The sequence below is a fragment of the Kogia breviceps genome, chromosome 18 (genome assembly GCF_026419965.1).
Source record: "Kogia breviceps isolate mKogBre1 chromosome 18, mKogBre1 haplotype 1, whole genome shotgun sequence".
In the NCBI taxonomy this organism is placed as follows: Eukaryota; Metazoa; Chordata; class Mammalia; order Artiodactyla; family Physeteridae; genus Kogia; species Kogia breviceps.
The window spans coordinates 28099494-28125576 of record NC_081327.1 but is presented as its reverse complement, the minus strand read 5'-3'; the positions used below and the strand labels follow the sequence as shown (position 1 = coordinate 28125576).

Below are 26083 nucleotides of genomic sequence, written 5' to 3'. Positions count from 1 at the left end.
ACTTCTTCGTATGTTTTAATGGTCCGACTGAAGTCTCTGTTCTTCAGCCAGAGGAGCCCAAGCCTAATAGCATGAAGGCTATTTACATGGCAAGTCAGAAGAAAGCTAGTTCTAATTTACTCTTACTCCCAAGTTCACTTATAAATGTGGTATTAACCTTAATATAGTCTCTTACTTTTCTCTTTTAGTAAGAATGATAATAAAGGCCTCATAATAGGTATAATGAACATCATATTTCTCTTCAGTTGTAATATGCTTAGCTTTCTTTTTCCCTCTTAGGTCCCTAAAATTTTATAGTCTTAATTGCCATGACCATTAAGAATGCAAAAATGAAGGGCTCATCAAAAGAATGGGGGAAGGTCTGTTCTCTTCCTTCACTGCACTCTGTTGGACAAGTGCTAACTATTAGAGTATCATTAGCTCTTTTGAATTGTAAACTCCAATTCTCGTACTACTAACATTATTTAAAGAGAAACATCACCGACATAGAATATGCTGATGTTGACAGAGCTATATGGAGAATTCATGACTCTGAAATCCACGTACCCATCCATATAATCGTTCGCCCTCTGTTCTGCAGCAACTGCTTTCTCATCAGGTTTTCCCACTCTTTCCAAGAAGCATAATGCCGGGTCTGCTCGGATAGTGTTATATTTTTCATAACCTAGAGGGATGACCAATTATGAAAGTAAAAAGGATAAAAAGAAGAAAAATATATAAATGTAAGCATTCCTCATATTTATGATGAGTGATATTTCTGGACTGAAGGGACCATATATTAAAATGATATAGGTTAAACATGTTTTCTAGAAATTATCACAAACATTACATGGTCTGGCAATATGTATATTTAAAAATCTAGATGAAATATATCAGTTAAAAGGAAAAGAGGAAAAACTGACCACACATAACATATTTCACATAAAAACTCTTCCTGAGAGGGGATGCTATGTGAGACTTACGTCTAAGAGAAGCAGTTCACATATGCCACCCATTCATGAGGAAATGTAGTGACTGACAAACATAGTTTGGGAGTGTATGCTTTATATGATGTACATAATAATATGGGTGTTACTGGAATAAAGCTGTAAGTGGAAATCAGGAAATTGAGAAGTAGCTGAATTACACTATACGTAGATGAAGACTCTACCTATCTTCCTTCTCACTTACCATGTTTAAAAACTCCAATAAGGAGTGACTTATCAGCATCAAAATCCCACCATTCAGCAGGAACTTCTGAGTGGTCTGGTTCTGGGACCCAAACATCAATGTCACTTAAAAAAAATCATAATATGACTTTATGAGTTACTATAAACAAGTCTAAGAGGGGGCAAAATTTTACATAGCTTCTAAAAAGCATTGTGGTTTTTAAGAAAAAGAGGATACAATTTTATTTCATTTAAAAAAATTTTGCACAATTACCACATATTAAAATTACAAAACTGCACAATAACAACAAAGGTACCATAAAATGAATTAATATTCTTAAGCGCAACAGAAGACATAAGTTTCAACAGGTTTACTTTATTCTTAAGGAATCATATTCTTTCCACTAATTTCCTTCAGATATAGACAAAAGGTTCTATCAGAAAGTAGAGTCTTATGTAAGCAAACAACTTGGCAAAAATCATCTGGGTCAAAAATTGCACTTTGTATATGAGGAGACTGAGGCCCTAAAAAAACAAATGAACGGCTCTAGGCTGTAAAACAAGTTATGTCTCTTTTAGACTGCTATTGCTAGGAAAGTCACACTGAAAAATTAAGCACTGCTTACCAGTAAAGGAAGCCTAGCAAACAGTTAACAATGTCTGACAAGGATTAGCAAATAAATATCATTGATTTTGATATAAATACACGTCATTCTTACATTGTATTGAACAGTCAAAGAGATTGGATAGGGTAAATTACCTCAGGGAATCAAATATTTTACTTGAGATTTTCCCTATGACATTAATGTGTTATCAATTTCCAAAGAATCAGAGGTATAATAAAAAACTTAACACAAATTATATTAATTAGAATTTCATCTCTTCATCGTGGCACCATGAATTTTATAAGTTAATTAAGAAAGGCCTATAGGTGTGAAGAAATGGAGTGTTTCCTACTTATAACTAAGTTGTGTAGCAAAAGTTCATCTGTAACCTGGTTGTCTTTAGGAATGTAAAATAAATTTTCATACAGATAAAAACTGATAAATGGTCAATATGTTCCTGGGCTAGTCCACAAGAACCCAACAGTTAACCACTAATAAAGTTGAAATAAAAGATATTGACAATTAAAAATAGTTTTAAGTTTTATAAGTAAATAAAACATAAAAAATGGATTTAAAAATTACTTTTTATTTTTCCTAAGTGTTTTGCCAGGAGACAAAAAGAAATTTTTCAACACTCTAAATGCACACCTCATTATATCTTATTTTGCTTAAAAACAGAAGTGTCACAATCACAATATTTTTTAGTTTAGTGCAGAAAGAGAGAAAAAGGAAGAGAGATTTTCTGGTGATATGGCAAAAGTTGAAAAATAGATGAGGAAAAATATAGCTAAAGAAGATATTTATTTTTTATTGCATTCCTGGTCAGGATTAAACAAAGCAGAAGCACAGAAAGACAAAAGAAAGAAGAAAGAACACTGGAGACAGGATGCTGAAGGGGGAAAAATAAAGTGGGTCAGATACTGTACTTCCTCTTACCAATCATCAGGTAGCACACTAAAGCTCAAAATATTGTGACTGTCATCTGAGGTGGAAGGCTTTTCCTGTTTTTAGAGAGTAAAAGGCACTAAATATAAACCTCATGGGCTCTTAAAAAATATATTTATTTATTTATTTTAACATCTTTATTAGAGTATAATTGCTTTACAATGTTGTGTTAGTTTCTGCTGTATAACAGTGAATCAGCTATACATATCCCTATATCTCCTCCGTCTTAAATCTCCCTCCCATCCTCCATTATCCCACCCCTCTAGTTAGACACAAAGCACCAGCTGATCTCCCTGTGCTATGTGGCTGCTTCCCACTAGCTATCTATTTTACATTCCCAGTTTACCCTTCCCCCTCCCCGTGTCCTCAAGTCCATTCTCTACATCTGCATCTTTATTCCTGTACTGCCCCTAGGATCTTCAGAACCTTTTTTTTTTTTTTTAGATTCCATATATATGTGATAGCGTACAGTATTTGTTTTTCTCTTTCTGACTTACTTCACTCTGTATGGCAGACTCTGGGTCCATCCACCTTACTACAAAAAACTCAATTTCGTTTCTTTTTATGGCTGAGTAATAGTCCATTGTATGTATGTGCCACATCTTCTTTCTCCATTCATCTGTCGATGGACACTTAGGGTGCTTCCATGTCCTGGCTATTGTAAATAGAGCGATAATTAACATTGTGGTACACGATTCTTTTTGAAATATGGTTTTCTCTGGGTATATGCCCAGGAGTGGGATTGCTGGGTCGTATGATAGTTCTATTTTTAGTTTTTTAAGGAACCTCCATGCTGTTCTCCATAGTACCAATTTACATTCCCACCAACAGTGCAAGAGGGTTCCCTTTTCTCCACACCCTCTCCAGCATTGATTGTTTGTAGATTTTTTTGATGATGGCCATTCAGACAGGTGGGAGTTGATACCTCATTGTAGTTTTGATTGGCATTTCTCTAATGACTAATGATGTTGAGCATCCTTTCATGTGTTTGTTGGCAATCTGTATATCTTCATTGAAGAAATGTTTATTTAGGTCTTCTGCCCATTTTTGGATTGGGTTGTTTGTGTTTTTGATATTAAGCTGCATGAAATGCTTGTACATTTTGGAGATTAATCCTTTGTCAGTTGCTTCATTTGCAAACATTTTCTCCCATTCTGAGGGTTGTCTTTTCGTCTTGTTTATGGTTTCCTTTCCTGTGCAAAAGCTTTTAAGTTTCACTAGGTCCCATTTGTTTATTTTTGCTTTTATTTCCCTTTCTCTAGGACGAGGGTCAAAAAGGATCTTGCTGTGATTTATGTCACAGAGTGTTCTGCCTATGCTTTCCTCTAAGAGTTTCAGAGTGTCTGGCCTTACATTTAGGTCTTTAATCCATTTTGAGTTTATTTTTGTGTATGGTGTTAGGGAGTGTTCTAATTTCATTCTTTTACATGTAGCTGTCCAGTTTTCGAAGCACCACTTAAGGAAGAGGATATCTTTTCTCCATTGTATATTCTTGCCTCCTTTATCAAAGATAAGGTGACCATATGTGTGTGGGTTTATCTCTGGGCTTTCTCTCCTGTTCCATTGATCTGTATTTCTGTTTTTGTGCCAGTACCACACTGTCTTGATTACTGTAGCTTTGTAGTATAGTCTGAAGTCTGGGAGCCTGATTCCTCCAGCTAAGTTTCTCTTTCTCAAGATTGCTTTGGCTGTTCAGGGTCTTTTGTGTTTCCATACAAATTGTGAAGTTTTTGGTTCTAGTTCTGTGAAAAATGCCATGGGTAGTTTGATAGGGATTGCATTGAATCTGTAGATTGCTTTGGGTACCAGAGTCATGTTCACAATGTTGATTCTTCCAATCCAAGAACATGGTATATTGCTCCATGTGTTTGTATCATCTTTAATTTTTTTCATCAGTGTCTTATAGATTTCTGCATACAGGTTTTTTGTCTCCTTAGGTAGGTTTATTCCTAGGTATTTTATTCTTTTTGTTGCAATGGTAAATGGGAGTGTTTCCATAATTTCTCTTTCAGATTTTTCATCATTAGTGTGTAGGAATGCTAGAGATTTCTGTGCATTAGTTTTGTATCCTGCTACTTTACCAAATTCATTGATTAGCTCTAGTAGTTTCCTGGTAGCATCTTTAGGATTCTCTATGTATAGTATCATGTCATCTGCAAAGTGACAGTTTTACTTCTTCTTTTCCAATATGGATTCCTCTTATTTCTTTTTCTTCTCTGACTGCTGTGGCTAAAACTTCCGGAACTATCTTGAATAACAGTGGTAAGAGTGGGCAACCTTGTCTTGTTCCTGATCTTAGTGGAAATGGTTTCAGTTTTTCCCCATTCAGAATGATGTTGGTTGTGGGTTTGTCACATATGGCCTTTATTATGTTAAGGTAAGTTCCCTCTATGCCTACTTTCTGAGGGCTTTTTATCATAAATGGGTGTTGAATTTTGTTTAAAACTTTTCCTGCATCTACTGAGATGATCATATGGTTTATCACATTGACTGATTTGCCTATATTGAAGAATCCTTGCATTGCTCAGATAAACCCCACTTGATCAGGGTGTATGATCCTTTTAATGTGTTGCTGGATTCTGTTTGCTAGTATTGTTTTGAAATTTTGCCATCTATGTTTATCAGTGATACTGGCCTGTAGTTTTCTTTCTTTGTGACATCTTTCTTTCTTTGTGATACCACCTTGTGGTATCAGGGTGATGGTGGCCTCATAGAATGAGTTTGGGAGTGCTCCTCTCTCTGCTATATTTTTGAAGAGTTTAAGAAGGATAGGTGTTAGCTCTTCTCTAAATGTTTCATAGAATTCACCTGTGAAGCCATCTGGACCTGGGCTTTTGTTTGCTGGAAGATTTTTAATCACAGTTTCAATATCAGTGTTTGTGATTGGTTTGTTTATATTTTCTATTTCTTCCTGGTTCAGTCTCAGAAGGTTGTGCTTTTGTAAGAATTTGTCCATTTCTTCCACGTTGTCTATTTTATTGGCATACAGTTGCTTGTAGCAATCTCTCATGATCCTTCATATTTCTGCAGTGTCAGTTGTTACATCTCTTTTCATTTCTAATTCTATTGGTCTGAGTCTTCTCCCTTTTTTCTTGATGAGTCTGTCTAATGGTTTATCAATTTTGTTTATCTTCTCAAAGAAACAGCTTTTACTTTTATTAATCTTTCTATTGTTTCCTTCATTTCTTTTTCATTTGTTTCTGATCTGATCTTTATAATTTCTTTCCTTCTGCAAACTTTGGGGGCGTTTTTGTTCTTCTTTCTCTAATTGCTTTAGGTATAAGGTTTGGTTGTTTATTTGAGATGTTTCTTGTTTCTTGACATAGGATTGTATTACTATAAATTTCCCTCCTAGAACTGCATTTACTGCATCCCATAGGTTTTGGGTCATCATGTTTTCATTGTCATTTGTTTCTAGGTACTTTTAGATTTCCTCTTTGATTTCTTCAATGATCTCTTGGTTTTTTAGTAGCATATAGTTTAGCTTCCATGTGTTTGTATTTTTTACAGATTCTTTCCTGTAATCAATATCAAGTCTTACAGAGTTGTGGTTGGAAAAGATACTTGATACGATTTCAATTTTCTTAAATTTACCAAGGCTTGATTTGTGACCCAAGATATGGTCTATCCTAGAGAATGTTCCGTGAGTACTTAAGAAGAAAGTGTATTCTGTTGTTTTTGGATGGAATGTCCTATAAATATCAATTAAGTCCATCTTGTCTGATGTGTCATTTAAAGCTTGTGTTTCCTTTTTATTTTCATTTTGAATGATCTGTCCATTGGTGAAAGTGGGCTGTTAATGTTCCTACTATTATTGTGTTACTGTCGATTTCTCCTTTTATGGCGGTTAGCATTTGCCTTGTGTATTGAGGTGTTTCTATGTTGGGTGCACAAATATTTACAACTGTTATATCTTCTTCTAGGATTGATCCCTTGATCATTATGTAGTGTACTTCTATTGTCTCTTATAATAGTGTTTATTTTAAAGTCTACTTTGTCTGATATGAGAATTGCTACTCCAGCTTTCCTCTGATTTCCATTTGCATGGAATAGCTTTTTCCATCCCCTCACTTTCAGTCTGTATGTGTCCCTAGGTCTGAAGTGGGTCTCTTGTAGATAGCATATATATGGGTCTTCTGTTTGTATTCATTCAGCCAGCCTATGTCTTTTGGTTGGAACATTTAATCCATTTACATTTAAGGAAATTATCGATATATATGTTCCTATTACCATTTTCTTAATTCTTTGGGTTCGTTATTATAGGTCTTTTCCTTCTCTTGTGTTTCTTGCCTAGAGAAGTTCCTTTAGTATTTGTTGTAAAGCTGGTTTGGTGGTGAATTCTCTCACTTTTTGCTTGTCTGTAAAGGTTTTAATTTCTCCATCAAATCTGAATGAGATCCTTGCTGGGTAGAGTAATTTGGGTTGTAGGTTTTTCCCTTTCATCAATTTAAATATGTCCTGACACATCCTTCTTCCTCGCAGAGGAAGTTAACAGCTGAGAAATCAGCTGTTAACCTTATGGGAATTCCCTTGTATGTTATTTGTTGCTTTTCACTTGCTGTTTTTAATGGGTTTCTCCTTGGATTTATCCTGTATGGGACTCTACACTTCCTGGACCTGTTTGACTATGTCCTTTCCCATGTTAGGGAAGCTTTCAAGTATAATCTTTTCAAATATTTTCTCAGTCCCTTTCTTTTTCTCTTCTTATTCTGGGACTCCTATAGTTCAAATGTTTGTACATTTAATGTTGTCCCAGGGTCTCTGAGACTGTCCTCAATTCTTTTCATTATTTCTTTATTCTGCTCTGTGGTAGTTATTTCCACTATTTTATCTTCCAGGTCACTTATCTGTTCTTTTACCTCATTTTTTCTGCTACTGATTCCTTCTAGAGAATTTTAAATTTCATTTATTGTGTCATTCATCATTGTTTGTTTGCTCTTTAGTTCCTCTAGGTCCCTGTTAAACATTTCTTGTATTTTCTCCATTCTATCTCTAAAACTTTGGATCATCTTTACTATCATTACTCTGAATTCTTTTTCAGTTAGACTGCCTATTTCCTCCTCATTTGTTTGGTCTGGTGGGTTTTTACTCTGTTCCTTCATCTGCTGTTTATTTCTCTCTCTTCTCATGTTCCTTAACTTACTGTGTTTGGGGTCTCCCTTTCACAGGCTGCAGGTTCGTAGTTTCCATTGTTTTTGGTGTCTGCCGTCAGTGGGTAAGGTTGGTTCAGTGGGTTGTGTAGGCTTCCTGGTGGAGGGGACTGGTGTCTGTGTTCTGGTGGATGAGGCTGGATCTTGTCTTTCTGGTGGGAAGGACCACGTCCCGTGGTGTGTTTTGGGGTGTCTGTGAACTTATGATTTTAGGCAGCCTCTCTGCTAATGGGTGGGGTTGTTTTCCTGTCTTGCTAGTTGTTTGGCATGGAGTATCCAGCACTTTACCTTGCTGGTCATTGAGTGGAGCTGGGTCTTAGCGTTGAGATGCAGATCTCTGGGAGAGCTTTCGCCATTTGATATTACGTGGGGCCGGGAGGTCTCTAGTGGACCAATGTCCTGAACTCGGCTCTCCCACCTATGAGTCTCAGGCCTGACACCCAACTGGAGCACCAAGACTCTGACACCTGGCTGGAGCACCAATACCCTGTCAGCCACATGGCTCTTACATGAGTCCTTGGCACACAGAAAGCACCTGATAACTGTGAACTAATATTGCTATAACTGTAATTACAGGGACAAGCTGGGGGAGCGATTCATCTTCCTGCTAGTGTTGGATGGTCTCCTGCAGATGTGGGGGCTGACTGTGGCTCATCGTGGGGACAAAGACACTGGCAGCAGAAGTTCTGGGAAGTACTCATTGGCGTGAGCTCTCCCAGAGTCTGCCATTAGTCCCAGCAAAGAGCTTTACCTTATGGTTTACATGTGCCATATGCATGTTAAGTGTTCCTCAACTGCTAAGGAAAGGAATACAATAAGGTGCATATACTCCTATTGTTTATTTCTGCTTTTAGAGATTCAGTTCATGTGCTATCTTTTGCATAAAGCCTCTAACTTCCCCAGGCTAGATCATGCATTCAAAATAGATTTTAAATCTATTTTAATTTAAATATTCATTTTGATTTAAATATTCACAGTATTCACAACGTGCCAACAATGGCAATAATAAGACAGACATATCCTTGCCCTTTTGAAGAGGTATCTGCAAAACCTCTTCAATATCTGTGATGAGTGCTGTGACAGGGCACTCTGGGTATGTGCTTTACCCAGACATGAGGACAAGGAGGCTGAGTTGATGTTGGCTGAGCAGTAAGAGAGGGCAAATGAAGGAAAATGGGAAAGACAATGTTCCTGCAAGAATGCAAAGGCCTGGAGGCATTAGTAACCATGGCATATTTAACAAATGCAGATCTAAAGTTCAGAAGAGAGATGTGGGCTAGAATCAGGTTCGGAAGTCATCACTATGGAAATATAAATTGATGCTGCAGAAAAGATGTGAACACCCAAGAGTAAGTGATGAGAGGGCCTATGTGAACACATTTAAGAGACAGGTGGAAGAGAAGCCTGAAAATAAAAAGTGGCAAGCAGAAAGCTAAAAAGAAAATCTACGGGAGAATGGTATCACAGACACATTCTAATAATATGGAAGTGGTCAATAAAGGTAAATAAGATAAACACTATGATATATCCATCAAATTTAGCACTTAGAATGTGGGTGAAGAACTTCTTAAAGTAGGTGGTGGAGTGAGGGGGTAGAAGCTGAATTGTAGTGGAATGTACAGTGAATGCAAGAAAAGAAAAAGAGGACAGAAAATACAGATACTTCTTTAAAAAACGTTTGGCTGTGAAACCAAGGAGAGTAATAATATGGTAATCTGAGGAGAACTGGGTGCAAAAGTGGTGTGTGTGTGTGTGTGTGTGTGTGTGTGTGAGCGTGCACGTGCACACACGCATGTGCGTGCATGCATGTGTGTGTTGAGAGAGACGTAAATATCTTGTGTGTGGTTTTTTTTTTTTTTTTGCGGTACGCGGGCCTCTCACTGTTGTGGCCTCTCCTGTTGCGGAGCACAGGCTCTGGATGTGCAGGCTCATCGGCCATGGCTCACGGGCCCAGCCGCTCTGCGGCATGTGGGATCTTCCCGGATCCGGGCACGAACCCGTGTCCCCTGCATTGGCAGGCAGACTCTTAACCACTGCACCACCACGGAAGCCCCGAGATGTAAATATCTTAAAATGCAAATGAGAAGCCAGAGAGGGAAAGAATAATGAAAGAGGATAATTCATAGTTCACAGTTCCTGGGAAATCACAAGGGGAATGAATGCAGTTAGACCAAGGAAAAAGAGGAGCCAGTTAGTCAACAAATATTTACTGGGTGTTACTATTCCCCAATTCTAGGGCCTGGGAACACAATGATCAATAAGACAGATAGCATACTTCACCTTCAACCAGCTTAAACTGTAATGATAGGGGAAATACAATTTAAAAATAAATGTAGTTTTTAATACTAGTAGGCAACATGAATGAGATAAAATAAGGTTAAGTAATAGTGGGTGACTGGTGGGCTGCTTTAGCTAGGGTGGGCAGGGAAGGCCTATCTGAAGAGGTGAAACTTAAGCTGAGACCTGCATGATATGAAGGGACAATTCTGTGGAAGATTAGGGGAAAGAATATTTGTACTAGGGGGAATAGCACAGAATGAGCTTGACATGTTGGAGAAACATTGTGGATGAGGAATAGAATGCAGGAAGAGGTCCCAGAGTTATGTAGGGCACTGTAGGATTGGGCTTTATTCTAAGAGAAATGAGAAGCAACTGGAAGGTTTTAAGAAGTGCCTTGGCCTGATTTTTGCTTTAGAAAGATCACTCTGGCTGCTGTGTGAAAGTCTGACTGTAGAGAGGCAAAATAAGAGGCAAAGATGGGAAATCCCTGGTGGTCCAGTAGTGGTTAGGATTCTGTTCTTCCACTGCAGGGGGCATGGGTTCGATCCCTCGTCCAGGAACTAAGATGTTGTATGCTGTGTGGCGCAGCCAAAAAAATACCCAAAAACTCTTGAAAAAGAAGAGGCGAAGAGACTCACTTAGGAGGCCACTGAAAAAGTCTAAACACGAGATAATGGTGGCTTGGACCAGGGAGTTAGCAGAGGGGAGGGTGAAAAGTGCTTAGGTTTGGCATATACTTTGTCAAGCTAACAAGTCTTCCTGTAGGGTCTGAGGGGAAGAGAAGAATCAAGAATGATACCAGAGCAACTGGTTGGTATATTCAGCAGGATGGAGAAGGCTTGTATGTGGCAAGGTGGGGAGGAATGAATAGGAGACAGATTTGGGAGATACATGGGAAGTTTGAGCTGTTAATTCGATTTTTCAAGTGGAAATGTTTAGAGGCAGCTAACTCAGAGCTTAGAGCTAGGGGAAATGTCTGGGATGAATATGTAAATCTGACTGTCATCTGTGTATAGATCATATTTAATATGACGAGGTTGCATGAGTTTACTGAAAGGGAAAGTACAGATAAGAAAGAAAGCTGAGGACACACCTTTTGGTCAATCCAACATCTAGAGATCTATTAGAGGAATAAGAGTTACCAAAAGAAAATGGAAAGGAAAGACCAATGTGGAAAAAGGACAACCAGGTGGGTGTAGCAGCAAGGATGCCTACCGAAGACATCACTTCAAGAAGGGAGAAGTAGAATAAGTTTAGAGACTGATCACATGGTAGGTTATTAGTGGCCTGATTCAAAATCATTTCAGTGGGAGAGTGGAGATGAAAGATTAATTGGAATAGATTGAAGAGTAGACGCAAGGTAAAGAAGTAGAGACTATCAACACAGACAACTCTTTATTTTCATGAAGGGGAGTGGAGAAATGGAGTAGTAGGATGTATTAGGATACATGATATTAAGAAATGTATATATGCCAAGAGAATGATTCAGAAGGCGATTACAGGCATAAAGTCCTTAAAAGGTAAGAAATAAGTTCCAAGCATAAGGGTTGCTCTTAGGAAGAGGAGGATTTCTACTGCATCCCAAGGGAAGGAATAAATAGGGGGACACATACAACAAGTAGAACTGAAGGTAGTTCTTGTCTGACTGTTTCTGTTTTCTCTGTGAAATATGTAGCAAAGTCATTATTGGAGGGTGATGCTCGTGGGACAGGAAGATGGCTTGAGGAGAGAGGTGTGGAATGGTCCTCTTAAAAAGTAGGTAAGTGAACTTCCTAGTCATGGTGGTTAAACAGCTTACTTGTGTTTAATTTTGCTTAAGATCAATGCTCATAAATTTGAAGTTAGTCATTTGGCAGGGTTTGTGTGATTTTCTCCAGCCATGTTCAACTGCTTAGGTATAGGCAAGGGGTAAAATGATTTTTCGCTTTAACATGAGTTGGGGTTGTGCCACGAATGTAGAACAGAGGAGAAAGCAAGCAAAGAATCTCAGTTAGTGAGTACAGTGCTGGACTACAGAATGCAGGTTTATAATGAGGAAAGTGGGGCATGAAGGTGGAGATGGATAAGATTGGGGACATCGTGATGAAATTAGAGAATTAGAGTGAAAAGTACACAAGTAAGTCTGAAGGAAATAAGTGACAGCTGAAATGCAGATTGAAGAGGTAATGCTGTTACTGGTGATAGTAAGATTAAGTATATGATTGTGTGCGTGTGTGGCTGTGGTGGAGAGGAAAGAAGACTATTGTAGATAAAGGTCAAGGAACTGAGAGACTAAGGTGCTGGATGGATCATGAGGATGTAAAAGTCAGTCACTGCAGTGAGGGAGGAAGGGTAAGTTTTAGATTTGGTAGCAGGAAGCTACTACTAATGCTGATGTTATTATTCTTATGATAACTTTCAGTGACAGAGCCAATGATGAGACTAATAGACAAAAGGCAACAAAATGACAAGGGTTACTCTAAGTTTGGTAGATTTTTCTTCCTGTGAATTTCACTGAATAAGGATTCACTTAATATACAATTTTCTGGTCATTTAACTTTTGCCTCATTATGTTGCTGAAAAATAAACATGCTATTTAATATACCTTGCATCAACTCCGTCAAACACTTTCTGACACTCATTTCCAATGACTTCTTGCTTTAGATAATACAGCATTCTTACACGAAGCAAAACTCTAAAAATGAGGGGAAAAAAAAAAATCAAAAGACACAAAGACATTAATCATTAAAGAAAATTCATCCATGGGGTTAAAATTAGAAAAGAATTTGTATACAAAATTTTTATAATGAAATAATAATAATTACTTCTGATTAAATAAACTTCATTACTATCATATATATAAAATCGGTTTCTTCAAAATCTTTACAATCATTATTTAATATCCAAGTAAGATATAATGAGATCACTTGGAGGTCAGTTTTTTGTCTCTCTCTGCTGATGAAAAGTGACACAAGAGGTACCATGATTTGCTGAAGGATACCCTGGCAAGAATAAGATTAGGATTGGTCCTAGACCACACTGTCTCTGTACTCAAAATCAGCATGCTTTAAGATTGTTAATAAATTCAGAAGTAAACTTGTAATGGGTTGTGTTAAAAATACCCTACTACTTACTTATTACAGTGGTGTTTTATATGTTTTTTGTAGCCTTCATCTTGAAGTAGCTGCTCAGGATTGTATTTTCGAAGCCATTCTGCTTTTTGTATATCAAATGAGCTTGTCTGAGTCTTTACTTTCTTCCCTTTTCGACCTCTGGGTACAGGGGCTGACAGGCCTGTTAAAATAAGGACAAATGAAATCAGGGATAATTTGTATAAAGACGTTCAATTTGAAACATTTTTTCAATGGAATAAATTTCTGGAGACTTTCAGACATCTGTGTAGGCTATACAGAGATCTTTGAAATATTAATGGTAACAATATAAACTCAATCACAAGATAAGTCCACAATACCACGCACATATTAATACAATTTCCGCCAACCACCTGATTTCATATCTCTAATGAATCATTCTGATTACCTCTATGTTGCAAAACATTTTTTTCCAAATGTAAAAACTGAAAGATCAAACCTTTTCCTCTACTTTACTTTTTGCTTCCTTTGTTACAAAAACACAAGTTGTGGCCTCTTGATTTTCAAAACTGATTGTTACTAATAACATGGATTAGGTTTTGTTGGGTTCCTGTTTAAGAGAGCTAAATTCATTTGATTTCTTTGACATTTTTGTTCTGAAATATGTCAAAAATTTAAAAAGTATTCCCACTCTTAATCTTAACATATTCCATATTTGGTCAGTTTTTTATTAAAGGAAATAATACATAAAGTCCAATTCACTCCTTCCTTCTCAGAGATAGTCACTACCCTTAATGTGATTTTCATTTCATACACGTTTATACTTCTGTGTTGGAGAAATAGTATTTAAGCTTTCATTACATTATACATGCAATTCTGTAACATTATTTTTAATTTTTTTCTGAGATTTATAAATACTTGTTGATTCATGGAGCCTCTAATTCATCCATTTTAACTGCTGTGTAAAAATCTATTCTATATCACCTGCTTATTATTCTTCAATGACGCTGGAGTTGTTTCACTTACAAGTTTTCATGATTACAAATAATACAGTTGTGATTCTTCCTTTCAATTCTTGTCTCATATCTTTTCCCTGCCATATTCTACCAGCTAGGAGTTTCATCACAATGATAAACAGAAGCACTATGTAGGTTTGTCCCATTAGGATTTTGGTGGGTTTTGCCTTTATATTTTGATACTATTTTGTTCAGTGCATACAAGTTCATATTTGTTATATCTTCTTTTATGGGTTAGTCTTTTTTATTATGTAGTATCCCTTTTTAATCTCAATTAATGCTTCCATCTTAAATTACATTTTGGTCTATGTTAATAATGCTCTGTATTCTAGTCCTGGCCCTTGTTGGTTTGGAAACTAAACAGTGCATATTTTAAAATATACATATTGAAATTTTCCTAATAAAATATGGAGATGTTTTATATTTTTAAATTTCTCCCTACCATAATTTCCTCAGATTCATATTTAATCCTATTTACTTTTTCATGTAACTGCATGTTAATTTTTACATGTTAATTTGTAATTTTTAAGAGGTCTGTGCCTTGAATGTTTCTACAGTACTTTAGTCTTTTTTCAAAATCATAGTATATCTGAAGTATCTTTGCAGATATTAATGATAATTTTAAAAAGTTGTCTTCTCCTTTCATAGTCTGTTTCCTATAAGTTCATTTTAGTGGTTTGTTTCTAGTCTCTCATGTTGGAGACGTTCCTCAGATGCCTGGTATCCTTGGTTATTTGCTCATATTTAAGAATGACAGAAAAGTTGATAGGCAGGCTGAATGAGTGGAGCTGACTGTTGACTCTCTGGCTGGCTTTTTCCTGTCATTATCTTTAAGTTTTGGTCTGGTCATATTCATCAAGGACAATTCCTTTGTTTTCTTACTTAAGTATGACACTGTCAATACATATTCATTTAATAGCCATTTAGTAGCTCCATGTTGCAAATACCAATGAAATGCAGACATTCTCTATTTTATCTTCTCCAGAGAATAAACATTCAGTCAGTCTTCACCATGGCTACATGGAGTTGAAAAGGGTATTTAGGGATCTGATCCCCCTTTTAAACAACTTTTAATCAAAGCCACTGTCCTTTATATCCACTTTCAGAGGTCATGGATGTCACAAACTCCTGAAACTTTTAGATAATCTATGAAGCAAATCAGTTGGTTGTTGCCCGTTCCTACCATTGACCTAAGATTCAGCTCTCTCTGGCTGGTTAAGTTAGTCATCACTAATCTAATGCTTCTAGGTTCCAAAATTCCTTTTCCATTCTCTCTACTTTTAAGGGTTTATCCTTATTTATTTTTAAATTATGGAATTAAGCATATACAAAAATAGATGGAATAATATGATGGATCACTAGAGATCCTATCATCCAACTTCATTAATTATCAATTCATAGCCAATTTGGCTTCATCTATATCCTGTTTGTTCCCCAACCTCCAACATTATTTTGAAATAAATCGAAGACAACCACCACTTCATTAATAAATGTCTGAGTATCTTTTAACATATGTAAAATATAAGGCTTCCTTAAAAACAAAAACCTACAATACCATCATCAGCCCTAAGAAATGCAATAACACTGAATTAATATTTAGTATTCAAATTTATAATTATCTAATAAAGATAATAGACAAATTTCCCCTAGGCTGTTTGTTTCAATCAGGATCCAAATAAGGCCCACACATTGCAACTGGCTGAGGACTCATAAACCTCTTTCAGGTTATAGCAGGGTTTTCAATCTTGGCACTATTGCTATTTTGAGCTGCACAGTTTTTCACTGTAGGGGCAGTCTGTGCTTTTGTGGTCTCTACAAACTAGATGCCATTAACATGCTCAAAGCTGTGACAACCCAGGGTGGGAGGAAGATTAGGGCACAAGATATGTCTGGTTGTGAACCAATGGTTTATAGATACCCTCCCCATTTCCTCCCTTTCCACTATTTAATCGTTAAAGAAACTAAAACTTATACCTGTACAATTTATAAAGCTTAATGCCTTGAATTATTTTCCCTTTATTGACATACAAGTTGGGTCTCAAGAAGAGTGAAATTATATTTGTGTGAATCTTCCATCTTTACCAGAAATCAGCTCTTCACATTAATAATTTTATTGCCTCCTATTAAGACAGACCTCCAGTGACCACCCTAATCTAAACTAGGTGCTTTCTGTTGTTCTTAATCTCAGTAGTTTATTTACTTCACAGTACTCATCATAATCTATAATTATTTAGGTAATTTATCTGCTTTCTTATTATGTCTGTCTGACTGACCAGAATGTAAGGTTCATGAGCTCAGGGATCTTGTCTGTGTTGTTTCTTCTCATCTTCCCAGTACTTTGCACAAGAAGCGCAGAACAGGCACTTTATTTGTTGATTAAATAGAATAAAATTGTAACGCCGATTTAAGGGCATAATAATATTTTTATCTTTATAGAAAATTCAATTATTTTACACACAAAAAAATGTTTGTAGGCTTATGGAGCAAATCCTAGTAGGGTTATGGAGCAAATGCTACTTGTATATACCCCGGATGGGACTATAAATTGACACAGCCAGGTCTGACAGCAAATTAAAATAGTTATAACAATTTAAAATGTATATACCACAGTGCTCCAAATTTTAATATACATACTAATTGCTGAGGAACTTGTTAAAATGTAGATTCTGATGCAGTAAGTCTAAGGTCAAAGATCCTGCATTTCTAAGAAGCTCCTGGGAGATGCTGACACTGTTAACACACAGACCACATTTTAGGTCCTAAGGACATATATATGCTGTACCTCAACAATTCCATTTCTTGATATTTACTTTAGTAGAAGATTTATTCCTGTGCACAAGGAGGAACGTACAAGGATCTTCACTAAAACCTGTTTTTCAATTATCTAAAATTGGAAACATCCTAAATGCCCATCATCAAAGGAAATGCTAAATGAATTAAGAAATATCCATACTATGGACTACTAAGCAGGAGTTTAAAAAATAAAATAGATCTACATGAGTACAGATGAGATGACCTCTAAGACGTACTATTGGGTCAACAACTTGTAAACAAATACATGTTTGATAACAGTATATAAAACCCAACCAAACTGATAACACTGGTCTTTTCCAACTTGGAACTTGAATTGAGAGCGAAGCTTAAGGGTTCTTTACCATTATCTGAAATGCTTCAATATTTTATAGGGTACTATGTTAAGTGCTACTTACATAACTAAAACTAAATTTAAAAAGGAAATAAAAGAATGTTCTTACCTAGATGATTTTGTAGCTCTCGTGTCTGCCCATCTTCAGTTGGAGTAATGAGATCCCATATGAAGCCTTTAATTTTCTCATCTCCTCGGTAGTGAACAAGGCAATAAGCTAAGAGGGCTCGGCAAATTATTTCCACGTCGTGCTCATTTAGCTGCCTTTTAAAACGGCCATGAGACAGAATCTCTCTCCATCGGCCCCACCTAGTTAAAAAAAGGCATATTTATATTAATATTGGGTGAAATTCTAGAGAAAACATAACTCATGGATAAAAGGCCTGAAACCTGAAAAAACATGCTTTGGCACTGACAGGATTTACCTATTAAAGTTTATTTCCCCCATAGAATAAACTGCAGAGTCATGGTATAGTAATTTCTACTATATTTTATTCAGTAATGGATAACAACATTATCCATTTTGTGTTACTGAATATGCAAATCTAAGAACACAAGGAGTCTGATATTAGCAATACATTTATAATATTAAAATTTAAAGATATCTCATCAATTGCTATTAAGTATATGTTAAATATATAAATGCATGGTACTTAAAAAATATATTTTATTGATTCTAACAATATAAAAAGTACATTAGAATATAATATATGTTTCCTGTAAATTTGCACACCAGACTACTAACAGTAAACATTAAAAATAAATATTTTACCCATAAACTAGCAGATTTTTCTCTACTCTAAAGCATTCAGTTCTTCCATAGCCATTCGAACGCTCACAGGGTCTCCGGAGTTTGGGCTTTTCATCTCCCTCACTTTCAGCTTCAGATAATTCAGCCAATTCATCTTTTGTGGCACTGAAGGGTCTTGTTTGCTTCCTAATTCTTGGAGTGTCAATAACCAAGCTGTTCTGTAAAAATTTAACAGCTATTACTTGAAGGTCCTTTTATTATTTTGCTTATAACAATATTTTACATTTTTACCTTTCAAACTATACAAACAATAAAATAATTTTATAAAGCCAGAACAAAGAAGTTACTAACAATTCCACTGACCTACCAAATTAACATAAAATTTTTATATTCCTTTAAAATCCTTATTACCATTTGTCATAATTTCATATTACAATCATAGGATTAAAAAAAATTGGTATATGGCTTTATTATTAATGTGAAAGTTACTGTATTGTGCTTCTACAACAACCATAAACTATATTTTAAACTGAATTTATGCATCATAATTTTCTTTACCTAATTAATTCATAATGTAATTTGAATTAATACAAATAGATTGTTTTAAATTTTTAAAATATATAATGCTAAAAAGTAAATCTTTGTAATCTAAGTTTATCCTAAAGATAAGTCTAAAGGAAGTGAAATATGCAGAAATGGAAACATTGGTCAAAGGGCATAATTATTTTATGAATCTAGAATCATGTTTCAGTGCTTTCCAGAAGACTTACACTAATATACAACAAGCAAGGTAATAAGTATATGAACCTCACTATGTTCAATGCAGTTTAATTCATTCAAAACAACTTAAGTTGACAAACTTTTATCTTTATTGAGCAATTTCTCTAAGTTAGGCACTATGTTATGGGCTATGACTAAGATAGCTTTCTGCTCATGAGAAATTCACAGTCTTGACGCTCAGTTTAACGTGTAAACAAATAAATGCTATTCAGGATGCAATATTTTATAAGATGGGTGCCAAAAAAGTCAGAAAGATTTACAAAGTAGTGATACTAGAAAGAGATCTTCAAGAATGAGAAGTAGTTTGCTAGGCATTCAAGGAGGAGATGGCACTATAAGTGAAGAAAACAGTAATGGACCTGAAAAGGTATTCTATGTTCAAGTCCTAGAGCAGGAGAGGGTAAACGCTCGGAGGGGAAGCAGGGACCAGACCATGTAGGTTCTGCTGTCCCACAACAGTAGGAACACAGTGCACTGAACTTAAAGGGGTACATAATGTTACTATCTCTTAATACTTGGTGACATTAACCTTCTCTATTAAGGTTTTCCACTGTAAACTTACTAGTTTTCCTTTTGTAATTAAAAAATATTTTGGAAGTTATACTTTGAAGATATATAAAAATTCTGCTTCTCCTTAAATTCTACACACTAATTTTAGAATTCATCAATGGGGTGGATTAATTGAGATTTTCTATTTCTCTTATTCCTTCTACATTTATTAATTGGCATCTTCTATATAAGAAAGAGTTGACAAGAACCTACTGTATGACACAGGGAACTATACTCAGTATTTTGTAATAAGCTTAAAAGAATCTGAAAAAAAATTATGTATTTATAACAAACACTTTGTTGTACACCTGAAACTAAAACATCGTAAATCAACCTACTTCAATAAAAATAATTACTTAATTAAAAAGAGTTGTCCCTTTCCCTGGTCCCAACTTAAAAAAAAAAAACAACCATAATTGTATTTTCTCTTGAGTAAATTTTCAAGTGTTTTTTGCCCATAATCTTTTAAGATTTTGATTTATTTCTACTTGTGATCAATTTACATTAGCTTTTATATAATAAAAATATTAACTTTCATATATATTTCTGCTACAAACAGTCACCAGTCTGATTGCATTTTTAATTTTCCATTACATAATTTTTGGTCATATATTTGAATATGCCAATTATTTCCTTTATGGTTTGTTTCTAATTTAGAATGTTTTCCCACCAAATATTTGATAAAAGATAAATCTATTTTTACTATTTTTTCATGCTTTGTTTCAAAAATAAAGTTTTTATCAGAAATTGGAGTTTACTTGGTATAGAGTATATTATTAAAATGTTCCTCCAATGCTAACTCAAATTCTAATCATGATTATTAAATAATCCCTTTTTCTCTAATGCTATTTCTTTATTTACATCCTGTAATTTGATCTTCTCCTGTTCTTATTCTATTCTTTGCTCTGTATACACTCCTCTCAGTATCATGGTTCTTTTATAATATGTTGATATGCTTTTATGTTTTAACATATAGTAAGTAATGCCAGTGTGTCTTCACAGTACTTCTTGTCAGAAGAGTACAAATTAGAAAACATAACTGCAAAGTATTACATGACTATATGCTTATATAAGTTTATTTATAAAATCCATAACTCCTTAGGATAATCTATAAGGCCCTATTGATATGAGCCATACCCATCATCTCTGACCTAACCTGTCATCACTCTCACTACCTCCCTACATTCTGACACAATGCCATTTCTATTTCTGGAACACAGTAAGCTTATTTCAAACAATGGCTCACTGCCATTCCCTCTACCTTGCAAGTTTTATCTCATGTCTTTACGCTGTTGGCTCATTCTCATCATTCAAATCTCAGCACAGATGTCCCCTCAGAGTGACCTCCCTTGACCACTTTCCCTAATGCTATCTCCACTCCTCCAGGCATTCTCTACCATCTTACCATTTTATTTTCTTCAGTCTCAGAAATTGTTATATATTCGTTTAATTACCCACCAGAATTTGTAAGCTCTATTGAAGCAGTGATTCATCTGTCTAGTTCATTTTAGCCATAATGTGAGAATGGTACTTGGCGCACAGTGTGCTCTAGTTGGATCCAGCACAAATGTATGAGTGTCTGCGTATTACCATTATAATACTTTTGAAAAATCATAAACAAACATCACACTGTAAGTATTGTTCTATTTCCTTTTTTTTTTTTTTTTTTTTGTGGTACACGGGCCTCTCACTGTTGTGGCCTCTCCCACTGCAGAGCACAGGCTCCGGATGCGCAGGCTCAGCGGCGACGGCTCATGGGACTAGCCATTCTGTGGCATGTGGGATCTTCCCAGACTGGGGCATGAACCAGTGTCCCCTGCATTGGCAGGCGGACTCTCAACCACTGTGCCACCAGGGAAGTCTATTTCTTTTTAAAGTTAACTGTCTTATCTTACAGCTCTATGTGAGTACATAGGGATCTACATAATTACTTTTACTTACTGCGTTAGACAGTATAAAAGTAACAATTAGTTTCTAATTTTTTTCTAAAATGAAAAATGTTGCGAAGTACATCACTGTACTACATTATCATTGTACATGTGTGATTATTGCTGTAAGACAGATTCCTAAAAGTGGATTTAATATTGTTAAGTATTTATTCTTCTAGGGGAATTTTAGATTTTGTCTGGTTATATGAACAAATTATTAACATTTTGATTGGGGCTGCATTTCTATGTTATTAACTGAACCTACAAATGTTTAAAAGATGTAGTTTTTCTTCCCAATTCACAAATCTCACAATTAAATTTGGTAATTCACTTTACTGAAATCATATACGTCCAGTAGGTATTCCCCTAAGTGTTCTAAAATTTTTTTTCTACTACAAAGTAGACTTCCTCTTCCATATATTTTTCTACTGCTGTTAGTACTGATATTTAAGAAGGCTAAATGGCATATTTATCTTCTATCAGTTAATTCACGAATTCATCTATTAATTTTAAAGTGGTTTCCAAATTCCATCGACTTTTTAAGGTATATAAACATGTCAATATGAAAATAGTAATATTTTAATAAATATCTCTTTCTAATTTACTTTTTTATAGTGTTTCATACAGAATTATACATATTTCCAAACTATATTAAATAATAATTATTATTGGACAGTGGCATTATTCCTCATTGTGAAGTTTTACATCTTATAAGGTTATCTATTAAAATAGATCCCATGCATCAATGCTTAATATAAATTTCTTTTAATCATTTAGCAGTTATTTTGGTAGTAGGTGAGGCTCAAAAAAATTGATTCCTATAAATTATTAGACAGGTAGGTGTCTTTTGAAGTGAACAGTTACGTTATTATCAGTTCCATGAATTCTGTGCTAGCTTTTTGGCCCTTTCTTCCTTAACTCCAAGGGATGTTATAAAAGAAACAATTTAAAAATGCCACTTTCTTTATTTTTTTAATTTCATAATACTTACTAAGCATAGCTAGATCTATGTACATAAGTAGGACTGGATCTTAAATTTTTTATAGTTCTTTGTCAGATTTTGAAGATGCCACTTTCTTGACTGCTTTTTTTTCTCCTTTTGTAATTGACTAGATCATCATTAATGGTATCTGACACCAAAATAACAAAAAGAAGGTTAAAAAGCGAAATAAAAGTAATCCATTATTTGAAGACATTTTAGAAATTAAAAAACATACTATAATTTTAAGAACAAAAATAACCTCCAAAATTAAACTTTCCCTGTATTACAACCTATCACGACAAATATCAGAAGAATTAAACTGAAGTAGTGCCTAACTCAACGTTATCATTCTACAGCCCTGCATCAATTTATTTATTCAGATAAATTTATTTCAGTAAGTACACAGTTGAACACCTTAAAATATTATAATAATATTACCAAAGTATTCTCAGAGGTAATTTTTTTTAAAGGGAAATAAATACTTACTCTACCACTGATGGCATCTATATCTATTTCTGCCTTTTTCGCCCATTTTTGCCAAAAGTTGGGATCATCTAAGGAAATATCTGTTCGGTTTCCAGATGCCACAAAACTTGCCTGAAATACATAATGGAAGTTTTTCAAAATGTTTTGAAACTTAGAGGAAAAAAATCTATCAAAGTATATCTAAAACCTTATCTCTGTACATTTAGTGTGGATAGAATTTGAATTCAGCATATACACACATACACTCAAAGTACGTTTCAAACTACAACGGTCTGAAACATAGCACAGCATCTGCTTAAGGCAAAAGGCTTAATACTAACACAGGCTGGAGTTTTAGGAGCAAAATTAAAGAAGTTATTATTGTTGTTTGACTTTTATACTTTGGGTAAGCAGGGATCAAATCTTTTTGGTCAAAAAACCATACAGGATACAAAACTACATTTCAGAAATACTACACAACAACCCAGCAATCCCACTACTGGGCATATACCCAGAGAAAATCATAATTCAAAAAGAGTCATGTATCACAGTGTTCACTGCAGTACTATTCACAATAGCCAGCACATGGATGCAACCTAAGTGTCCATCAACAGATGAATGGATAAAGAAGATGTGGCATATATATACAATGGAATACTACTCAGCCATAAAAAGAAACGAAATTGAGTTATTTGTAGTGAGGTGGATGGACCCAGAGTCTGTCATACAGAGTGAAGTAAGTCAGAAAGAGAAAAACAAATACCGTACGATGATACATATATATGGAATTAAAAAAAAATGGTTCTGAAGAACCTAGGGGCAGGACAGGAATAAAGACGGAGACATAGAGAATGGACTTGAGGACATGGGGAGGGGGAAGGGTAAGCTGGGACGAAGTGAGAGAGTGGCATGGACATATATACACTACCAAATGTAAAATCAATAGGTAGTGGGAAACAGCTGCATAGCACAGGGAGATCAGTCGGTGCTTTGTGACCACCTAGAGGGGTGGGATAGGGAGGGCGGGAGGGAGATGCAAGAGGGAGGAAATATGGGGATATATGTATATGTATAGATGATTCACTTTGTTATAAAGCAGAAACTAACATACTATTGTAAAGCAATTATTCTCTGATAAAAATGTTAAGAAAATAAAATAAAATAAAAAAAGAAAGGAAATACTACACGAATAGGGACTTCCCAGGTGGTCCAGTGGTTACAACTCTGCACTCCCAACGCAGGGGGCCTGGGTTCAATCCATGGTGGGGCAACTAAGATCCCACATACCGCAACTACGCTCATGCACTGCAACTACCGAGCCCACACGCTTTAGAGCTCTCACGTCACAACTAGAGAAGCCTGTATGCCACAACTAGAGAGCTTGTGTGCTACAATGAAGACCCAGTGTAGCCAAAATAACTAATTTTTTTTAAAAATGAAATACTACATGAATATTAAGAAATTAGGTTACAAGAAGAATTTCAAACCTATTTGCCCTAGACGGTTCATTTTCTGGTATTCTTCTACTTTATTTCCATCTCATTTTTACATAGATATGTCTCCTAAAAAATGCAATACAGAATATGAGAAATACAGAAAAATGAGTCACTGCCTATCTTTATTTTAAAAACTCTTTTCCTTACAAAAAAATACTGCATAAGCATTGTAAAAACTTAAGAAATTACAGAGGAAAAAAAGAAAATATAAATGATTTACTTTCTTAAATGTTGCAGAAATTATAAAATCTTTTCATTGGACCTAACTTTAGACATTATAGTTCAACACTGTGATTCATAAATAACCATTATTTGCAACTTAAGTTCCTAAAAATAGATATGCTGTTTCAAAGAAAATTTATCAAAGTGCTTTATAAAAATGAAATACACAGTGAAGATATACAATGCTTTAACAAAAGGGCTTGAAACATGCATGCTAAACTTCTATAAGGATAAATAGAAGGAGCTTCCAGGTGTCCGCTCCTCTGGTGAGATGGAGTCAGGAGATGCTCTCCTCAGCTCCTTGCCTGGGAGACTTGTCAGACTGTAGGGCCGGCAGAAATCCTTGTTTCAGGGCCCCACCAAATTCCCCAGTCAGAGTGCTGTAGCAGAGCAGAGCGGCTGCTTGGGACCACTGCTGGGGCGCTGCACAAAGCCTTCTTGGAATCTGACATGTAATCACTGACTTTCTGACTTTCCATGATTATTATCATTAACATTGTAAATGAGGATATGCCTTCATTAATTTAAAAAAAAAACTTTAAGGAGAATATCCCTATACTTGGCCTAATCAACAACGGTGATTTCTGTGACTAATACCGTTTGGTTAAATTAAATTTTGGATAATTTCAGGCATGAGGGGAAAAGTATCTGTACATAGCGTATTGACAACTTGAGTAAGACCAAGGAATCCAAAGGAAACAAGATTTCTCAGGAAAGAAGATAGAGCCAGGGTGTATCTACCCAATCGTGACTAGTTTTAGTTCTCAACCTTATACTTTACTTCTGCAGTATTCCTTTTGTTTCCACAATACTACTTTCTTCTGCTTTTTTCTTTATTAACTCCCAAATCTATATCTAGCCAACTCTCCTGGACATCTCCACTTGGATGCCCTGTAAATGTGACAAATATAACAGCTCCAATATTTTATTTTCTCCATATAAACTTCCTTCTCCTGAATTCTTTATCTTACTTAATGACACCATGACCCTCCTAGCTACTTGGGCCAGAAATTTATCTTCAAGTTATTTTTGACTCCTCCTTCCACAAATTTCTAACTGGTCATCAATTCCTGTTAATTCAAGTGGGTCTCCAGTGCCCTGGTTTGCCCATCGTCACAGCCTATAGAAGCCTCTTATCTGGTCTCTATGCCTCTCATTTCAATCTCATTGTCTACACTGCTGCTACAGTAAAATTTCTAAACCAGAACACATTATGCCCATTTTCTGCTTGAAGGGATTTCAAAGCTTTTTAACTGCCTCAGGATCAAGTTCAAATTCCTCACAATGGAATTTTTTTGAGCCCTTCACAATTCGGGTCCAACCTCCCTAACCTTCATATTCATCTCCATTTAATTTACACTGTGCATCCATACACACCTACACCATAGTTCTTGAAATCGTCCTTGTAGGTTAGTAACATATAATTCATTTATGTGGTTTTCTCTTTTTGTAACACAATGAAATTCAAACTTCCTTCAAGACTCAGCTCAAATGTTATCTTCCCTGAAAAGGCTTTCTTGATTTGCTGTTCTCCCATTTTACGCAGAATT

The 26083-nt window shown here is 35.5% G+C and overlaps 1 protein-coding gene across 19 annotated transcripts in view; it reads right to left on the bottom strand.

The window, feature by feature from the left end:
- The window catches only part of CHD9 (chromodomain helicase DNA binding protein 9), a 244763-nt gene that overhangs the window by 41381 nt on the left and 177299 nt on the right, over positions 1–26083 (bottom strand). For all 19 annotated transcript variants that reach the window (XM_059043684.2, XM_059043692.2, XM_059043691.2 and 16 more), the window contains 7 exons: positions 22837–22947; positions 18133–18329; positions 17470–17669; positions 13242–13401; positions 12713–12802; positions 1171–1274; positions 547–664 (listed from right to left, as the gene is read on the bottom strand). In XM_059043684.2, the coding sequence (XP_058899667.1) occupies positions 547–664; positions 1171–1274; positions 12713–12802; positions 13242–13401; positions 17470–17669; positions 18133–18329; positions 22837–22947 (980 nt within the window). The remainder of the gene's footprint in view (positions 1–546; positions 665–1170; positions 1275–12712; positions 12803–13241; positions 13402–17469; positions 17670–18132; positions 18330–22836; positions 22948–26083) is intronic.